This window comes from Electrophorus electricus, chromosome 15, assembly GCF_041902795.1.
Source record: "Electrophorus electricus isolate QZ-2024a chromosome 15, ASM4190279v1, whole genome shotgun sequence".
NCBI classification, from domain to species: Eukaryota; Metazoa; Chordata; class Actinopteri; order Gymnotiformes; family Gymnotidae; genus Electrophorus; species Electrophorus electricus.
Genome location: NC_137511.1, coordinates 14,137,501 through 14,146,138, shown reverse-complemented (window position 1 = coordinate 14,146,138; position 8,638 = coordinate 14,137,501). Strand labels below are relative to the sequence as shown.

At 45.2% G+C, this 8,638-nt stretch overlaps 1 protein-coding gene across 1 annotated transcript in view; it reads right to left on the bottom strand.

The window, feature by feature from the left end:
• Positions 1–2,201: 2,201 nt before the first annotated feature.
• The window catches only part of glrx3 (glutaredoxin 3), a 12,603-nt gene continuing 6,166 nt past the window's right edge, over positions 2,202–8,638 (bottom strand). Inside the window, exons 5-11 of the mRNA XM_027013263.3 lie at positions 5,874–6,046; positions 4,830–4,891; positions 4,642–4,699; positions 3,543–3,595; positions 3,357–3,396; positions 3,075–3,167; positions 2,202–2,466 (exon numbers count right to left, since the gene is read on the bottom strand). Of these exons, the coding sequence (XP_026869064.2) occupies positions 2,416–2,466; positions 3,075–3,167; positions 3,357–3,396; positions 3,543–3,595; positions 4,642–4,699; positions 4,830–4,891; positions 5,874–6,046 (530 nt within the window). The 3' untranslated portion in view covers positions 2,202–2,415. The remainder of the gene's footprint in view (positions 2,467–3,074; positions 3,168–3,356; positions 3,397–3,542; positions 3,596–4,641; positions 4,700–4,829; positions 4,892–5,873; positions 6,047–8,638) is intronic.

The window sequence follows — 8,638 nt, the reverse complement described above, 5'->3', positions numbered from 1 at the left end:
TTCCACCCGCCCAAGTCAAGAGGGTGGAAGACGATAAAAGGGGAGAGGATAGCGTGCTGAACGTGGCGCTCGTCTCAACGTGGAATGCTAAAGCGGGAGGAGGAACAGACTGAAACCAGATTTTTAGCATTGGGGAAGTGAATGCATGTCACGCAGCAACCATTAGCTCAAAGACACGAAGGCGCATATACATACAGAAACCAAAGCCTCAGAGGGCGTCTTGACTTCCTGCCTCTTATTAGCAAAGCTCTGCTAGTGTGTATGTGTCTTAGGTGGAAGAAGCAAAGAGAAGACGATATGGATATGGTGGTCGGGGAGGGGGATGCGTGGATGTGAGCACAATTTGTTGTCTCAAATGTAATTATGCTCTATATCTCATATCAATGAAAACTAATAGGAGGATTTGCTCAAATAGCATGAAATGGCATATTTATAATTCATTAAGAGAAGCTCTTTTGAAAGCAGTTTGTTACTGGCCCCAAAGACACGTAACCGAACATGATAATGCAGGGGGCATCTATCTTCAACGAGTTACAGCATCCTTCAGAAGTATTGGGACACTGGAACTAAGTAATATTTTCTGTGCTGAATGCTCAAGTACTTACAGTAGAGATGCAAAGCTAGTCAACCATTTCCTTTTGGGGTTTAGTATATATGTATCTTTTAAAAATGACATTTAATATGGGACACAGACACTCTTTTGTGGTGAAACATTGGAGGTTGTTAAATAATATAAATTCTTGGGTATGAGTATAAATGAAAAGTAGATGCTTATAAAGAAATGATTATAAAGCAGCCTCGACAATGTTTGTATTTTTAAGGCAACTGAATTTGAGGTCAGTGATGGATTGGTGCCCTGTGCCGGAATAGGCTCCGCCCCCATGACCCTGAATTGGATTATGTGGTTTAGAAGATGAATGAATGAATTTATGGTGAGTATAAATTGCACATGAATAGTAACTTAATTGGGAGTGTTAATATTTTATCTATTATTTGTTGGTTTAATTAACTTAAATGTCACAAATGTTACAGCAGAAATCTAGTCATATTCTCCAGAATAATTGGAGCTCACCTCTTCTCTACGACAAACAGACACTAAGGAAAGCGGAACATAGCAAGGGGAACTCTTCTCATATTTTGCCCAGTGCCTTCAAGCTGCAGCTTTAGAGCTGTCGTGAGAGAGCGAACTAGAGAATGGACATGTTTGTACCAAAAGGTAGTAAATCATGCAACATCAGTGCAAGAGTTTACGTGTTTTAGAGAGGTGATATATTGAATTGAAGATACTGAGTCAATCAATAAATAAATCAATCAACATGTCAAACATCAAGCTTTAACCACAGAGAATAATGCCTTGATTCCAGTGATCAGTTATAGCCCCGCCTGCCCAAACTTTGTCTGTTTTTATTCTTAATCAATTCCTACCAATTACTTGGTAGTTTGCAATGCATCGTAATAAACCTTCACTGGATGACAATAAATCACCAATGTTCTCCATGAAGCAGGTAGCATCCAAATTCAGGAATGGTCTCCATTACATTCTAGTCGCCTTGGGAGAAGGCATTAGCGTGTGCAGCAGCACATTAGAATGAATATGAAAATTAATGAGCAAAACAGAATGAAATCAGCAGTGTCTGCTTTTTGCATGCATGTGGGAAACCTGTTCTATTGTATCCCTATGCAAGGCGAGGTATAAGCAACTAAAAAGGCAACTAAAACACACAGGAGACAGACAGAATGCATGAATGAATGGTCAAGCATGTGTGCTGTTGTAATGTTGAGTTTCCTCTGAAACACACCAGTAATGTCACAGAGAGTGCAGGAGGTAAACAGAGCCACAGGTGTGAGAAACCGAGCAAGCCAGACGCTAATGGCCACTTTGTGCTTCTGGCTGAGGGCCAATCGAGCCGCCAACTGCCTGTTGATAAATATTTATGATTCGTTTCTTCTTAATAACAGGGCCCATTCTCTCCCCGCACCTGTCGAAGTCTGAAAAGGGGAAAATGGCGCAAGTCCCAGCTGAACACATTAGCTCCGTGTCTGCTGCAAGAAAAGTGAGAAACTGTTTATCACACACACACACACACACAATGTGGAGTGTTAAAACACCATATTGAGAGGTAACTTGGCACTTAATTTCAGAACAGGAAAGCAGCTACACACATATAAAGAGTAATTAAAACAAGACCATGCAACCCAAGTTTAACCGAGACAATGGTTTTATTGAACCTGTAGCAATCATTACACATATCGGGGATGGATCTTGGCAGATATTCATTATAAGTCTCCACAGTGTTTCGCCTCATCTCGGAACAGCTATACGTGCTGGCTGGAGCACAGCCGCCGTTACACCCCCACCCTTCACCCACAGGGCCGCGGGGGCTGCCTGCTCGCCGCATCCCGTCCCTCGTCTTCCTAATTCTGCCCTCGAAGCACTGAGTCCAGCTCTCCATTAGCCATCAGTTCCTGTGGAAGCAGACCAGAGCTCCGTTACAGGGAGAAGGCAGGACCTGAGTGGGCCTTGGCGCTGTTCACCGCGGACGTAAATGCACGCCGTTCTGTCTGCGTGTTAATGGTAATGTTAACTACGCGAGATGTGCTGGTTAGTCTGGACACCATGTGTGCCTCTTGGGTCAAGTTGGGTGTGGATTGCAGACAGTGAGAACAACAAAGTGACATATTACTGTAGAGGGGAATCTGTGGCCTTAATGTCTGCATTGTCATATGTGGAATTAATATGCCCCCTTGTGGACAAAGCGGACACTGCAGGCGGTACCCAACAGGAGGAAATGCCATTGCAGGATGTGCACAAGACAAAGCATTAACATGTGTACTGAAACCTTGGCATGTTTGTAAGCAATACATTTAAGAAACATTTTTAAATGTACAACTACTATTTGCAGACTAGAGTTTGACTGTAAATGGTTATTTTTCAGTTGCAGATCTTTTTTTGAAAGGAGTACTTGATAATTCCCTGAGGGACTTTCCTTAAGTAAAATCTAGAGGTTAAGAGTTAGCAGTGATATGCATGTTTATGTGCAGATTAAACTGTGATTGGCTGATGTGATCATCACCTTGACAATATCCAGTCCTCCGATCAGTTCCCCTTTTACATAGAGCTGTGGGTACGTAGGCCAGTTGGAATATGTCTTCAGGCCCTGCCGGACCTGAAGGAACAAAGAGAACAGTGAACTCAGCCACATCTGGAATTCAAACAAATGAAGTCACATCTCATAAAAAATAAACATGTTATCAATGGCATTTTGTCAGTATAAGAAATTAACCTGATTTTGGGTAAATGCAGGATAAAAAACCTATTCAGAGGAACCTTACTGGAAGTAAACGTAGTTCCTTACCTCCTCATCCTGAAGAATGTCAAACGTCTCATACTCAACCCTTCAGAAAAGAATAAAATAAAACAAGGAAATCAGAAGAAAAATGTACGATCCCAGGGATTTTCACAGCTTGTGACAAGGACAGTCATAGAATAAATGTATTTGGAAATAATGTGGAAAAAGCTTTTTAAAATAAGGCGGTCATACCCTGTGCGGTTCATTATTTCAAGTATCTGACGACTGAATCCACATTTGGCTGCCTAAGCATTGAGAAAGACATGTTAGATGAGGCAGATCAGAGGTGTGTGTGAGTGTGCGTGTGTGTGGCGCAGAGTAGCAAAGTGGGGAGACTTTGAGGAAGCAGGGGTTTATCTCCCAGACACTCCCCCCCTCACTCAAAAGAATCGGAGCATTTCTCAATGTCACAGCCAGTCATTCTTTTTAGCAACTTACAACCCGGTCCATAATGGCTACACTTCAGAAGTGTTTCCTTCACTAAAGAAGCAAGGCTCTTATCAAGAAGGAAAAAAGGAGAGTGCCAGAGATAGAGAGAGAGAGAGAGAGAGAGAGAGAGAGAGAGAGAGAGATAGAGAGAGAGAGAGAGAGAGAGAGAGAGCACAAGCGAGATCTCAGGAGGACAGGTTTAAAACTACTCCAAAGAACTGCTTTCATGTGTAAGCTGCAGAAATCAATAATGATATGAAGAGAGGGGTGAAGGGGCTTTCTCTCCTGTTAAAGATGGAGAACTCCATCTCTCTCCATGCTCACTTGCACCCAACATCGATTTCCTGATGATGCTGGAGGTTTTTTTGGATAGTTTTTTTTTTTTAATGTATGTTAATGGGTTTTTGATTTGTCTGGTTTTTCTGTTGTTGTTGTTTTTTTTTAACACTGTCACCTCATGATGGTTCCAGATCATGTACGTATTCTTTGGTGTGTGAGTCATCCTTATTTATTTGTGCCCACTGTATTTACAGTGTTTACGGTGTGGTGACATTTAGCGATGATAAACAAGACTTGCTTCACATCAATATTATGATTATTAAACATTTTATGATTGGTAGCAATAGTCCTGCTACGAGCGTTCCCGTTGTGGAATGAATCTCCTAATTGCTTCAGCAGGATGGAATAAAAACACAAACAAAACAAAACTGGACAGAGCAAGTCTAGACTTGGTTGCTGCGCACACACATGCATGCACACACGCGCTGAGCCACAGGGACACAGAGGCAGACTCTGTGTGTGTGTGTGGGGGGGGGGGGGGGGGGGGGGATTGCTGATCTGTAATAAGCATGAATCTCCTCACCTCTTTATTTCCTTTCATGAAGAGCATGACAGAACATTTGTTAATGAGGGACTTCAACCTGTTGGAAGAGAATATTCAGATTTAGGCATTTCCAACTATAAGTGCGCATGCGTGTGTGTGTGTGTGTGTGTGTGTGTGAGTGTGTGTGTGAGTGTGTGTGTGAGTGTGTGTGTGTGTGTGTGTGAGACCTGTGTTCCACTGGGATAGCCTTAGGGCAGGTGTTCTCCAGCTCTCCGGTTTCAGCCAGCTCCTACAACATATACAGAAATATCCCTGAACCAGGAACTCACACCTTCAACCATCATACACACCTACATTTGTTTTTACATGCACGCTCACGCGCGCACACACACACACACACACACACACACACACACACCTATAGAGTTATTTAACCAGTCTGTGCACGTGAACTCGAATAATGAGGGCGGAGAGTGAAGATCCTTTAGGAGTAGGAAAGGGGGAGGAGAGAGAGAGAGAGAGAGGCAGGGGGGAGAGCACGAAACCGAGACAGTGAGATGGAGAGAGAGAAGGATACAGACAGAGAAGCCACACTGTTGCTATCTAATCCGGTCCTCCTCCCATCTCCGCAGGGGTGCTGTTCTTGCTTTAAGCAGAATGAGCTCCAGGGGAACTGTAGAGCAAGAGGCAGAGGCAAAAACCAGCGAGCAGACGGAGCCTCGACGCACACGCCGTCCTCTGTACCTGCTCGATGTTTTATCCTGTTCACTTGGAAGGATTCCTTAGCCTGAACTCTTTGCAACAAACCCCAACCAAAGCCCAACGGACCTGCACAATAAGCCAAGATGGTTTCCAGCCAGTGTCTCACTGGCCCCTACAACACTGGTGTGAGGAGGATCCCTCTCCGTGAAGCCAACAGCCAGCATCAGAACGTGCAAGGCTGTTAACAAGGTTTCATTATTATACACCACAATAGAAACAAGGAGTATTTCAGCTGTCTGTGCAGGTTGCAGGTTGTAGCGCAGTATTACTGCACAATGCATTAGATGAGTTCATATGGGTGTTAAGCACTTGATAAGAATGTAATTGTTACCAGTAAACTCATGCACACTGAGCAGTGTGCATCATTTCTATTTGCCGGCGTAAAACACAAAGGCAGCTGGATACAGGGCACGGGCTACAGAAGAGCAGAGTGCTATGCTTATTGGTATATAACCCCAGGACGTTGACCTCTCTGCCCTCGTCTGAGAGACTCCGGGAGTTCCTCTCACCTTGATGATGTCCAGCCCTCCAACCAGATCTCCATTAACATACACCTGAGGGTATGTGGGCCAGTTGGAGTAGGTCTTCAGGCCCTGCCGGACCTCCTCGTCCGAGAGGATATCAAAGCTACTGTACTGGATGTTGTGGTCCTTCAGAATCTGCACTATCTGCCTGCTAAAGCCTGCAAAAAACAACAACAACAATCACATCAGTTATTCTCCTGGGTATGGAACATTTGTTAGGGGCTTATGTGCTCATGCGCTTTTCTCTGAAGGCATTCTCTCCCAGGCAAATAAACGTGGTTGATTCAGAATTCATCCTGACTCCTCCGCAGGAGCCCTGAGGTGCGGTACAATCGCCTCCGACACCTGAGCGGCCCCGTGCACTCCCCGTCTCAAGGGGCAGAGGGTGCGTCAGGAGGAAGTGCACAGCATGATGACGACTCCTCGTCAAACCAAGGCGGGCACCTCTGATTGGCCGCAACCCTGCCACCACCGTTATACGATTATCTGGGAAATTGGAGATTCAGCGACTTTAGTAAGGCCGTTGTGAAGCGGCGTGAACAAATTCATGAAGTAAAATAAATAAGTAAGCAAACCGTGTTTGGAAGTGCCATTAATTCATGGACTAATGCTGGCAGAAAGATGGATGGCACATCTGCTCACGGGGCAGAGGGTGAATTGGAGTGATGTGAGCGCTAAGGCCCTCCTTTACGCTTACATCTCTGGGAGCCCGCTGAGCTAATCAAGCGGCAATCTAAACAGCTACCTGGTAGCTTGTTACTGACTGTCCCATGGCAAAACGCAGACTCCACTAAGCTGGGTGAAGATGCCGGCAAATGCCCTGGGCTAAGGGCACAGGGGCACAGATAAGTAACTCTACATTCAATTACTCACCTTATGACCCCCGGAAAGCAAACACGCACACAGCGCCTGGAATTAAGCTAAAATGATGAGAACTTTTTCCACGTTTATTCATCAAACACATTAGTGAATGTGGCACTAAGACACGGGGGGGGGGGGGGGGGGTAAGTACAGAAAGTAAAAGACTGCAAAGAAAGAAAGAAAAAGAAAGAAAGAGAAAGAAAGAGAGAGAGAGAGATGTGTGTGAGGTGATATACTGCAGGGGCTAACACCAACCCAGCACAATACCCATTCTGAAACCCCCCCCCCCCCCCCCCCGTTCAGGTGGGAATTCATTATAAAAGGGCTGCAGGCAGCTCAGTAATGCTCATACAGTTGGCACTATATTAACTTGTTTCTATTAGAGCAAGCAAACATGAGGTCCATCTGCCTTCTCTGGCTCCAGGCTAGCTCCAGCAGACACGCTGGATTGATTGCCGAGGTCTCCTCCCCCCTCCCCATTTTCCCACCTCCCTGTAGGGTAGAGCAGCGCTTGCTCAGCTGCGTGTGCTCGGGGAGCCAAGCAGCACTAAAGTCTCAACCCCCCACCGCCACCACTGACAGCTTAGCATGCAAACAGAGGGAGAAGACTTACACAGAAGTGCTCCACGCAAGAGCAGGCAACCTTTTTTAAATTTGAGGTGCAACGGTACTTTTTTTCAAGTGTGTTTGCTGAGATCTCGGTCGGTCGGCTCCCTGTATACGAGATGAAAAAGAGCGTGCACGTGTGTAAAAAAATACTCGAGCCAAGCACCACAATTTGGTCTCGACAGGAGCGGCTCGCAGTCGCTGTGAAATCGCGCTGATTTGGAGATCATCCAAGTGAGCAAGAATTTCAATCACTCCCAGCGTCGGAAGCTCCTCTGATGTTGACCCACCTACTGCCGCCTGGTCTGGCTCCTAACACTACCGCTGCACTTCCAGCAACAGGTTCCGGCCAGGACGTCACAAAGGAATAAAGAGTCGAAGATCCTTTAAACATGAGACAGGACTGGAGGTGCTGGCGTGCGATGAATGAAGGAGCAGGCCTACGAGAGCACGCCTTCAGGACGGCAGCGCCGAACGCCTCTGCAAACGGCTCGCAGAAACCAGGGCACGCAGCAAACTTGCACGTTCTTCATTTCCAAATCTTCCCGTGGAGCACACGGTCATTCTTAAATCTGCCTCAGCCCAACATGAAATATGCATTTTGAACTTTATTAGATTCTAAGATCAAAAAACAAATGTAAACTTGCTTTGAACTACTTTGAACCTTGGAAACTTGTAACTATGTAAATAAACACACCACACCCACCCACATACACCACAGTACAATCACCCAGAGAGTGGCGCCAAATGTAAACTCGCAGTGTACTACAGAGTTCAGGAAAAAACAGAATATGAATCCCACACTACACATTTGTGGTTATCATTCAACGGTATATCACCATCAAAGCAATTTCTACATTAAAGGGCGAGTCTGTTCTCAGACCTGCTGTAGCGGGTGAATACGCGCATCTCTCTGTACAATAAACATGTACAATGCACGTATAGTGCATGTTCCAAGCACTTCAGTGACATGTGATGAGGAAGCCTTGTCTGCACCCTAAAACGTTTGTGCTACGAACTCTTCAGCCTGAACCCCACTAAATAAGAGGGAGGCACACCTTCACTTCATCGTTTACCCGCCGTTTTAACAAAAACATTATCCACCCATGCTGTGCAATACAATAGCATGTACTACTTTCATTACTGCAACAGATGATTTCAAGGATGGAAAATACTCGGTGCCAGTTCATCCAGAAATGCAAATTCTAGAATTCTCTTAATTCTTGCATCCAATCTAAGCCCTCTGGTCTCATATGCATTAAAACACTCATTCCCAGGTAGAC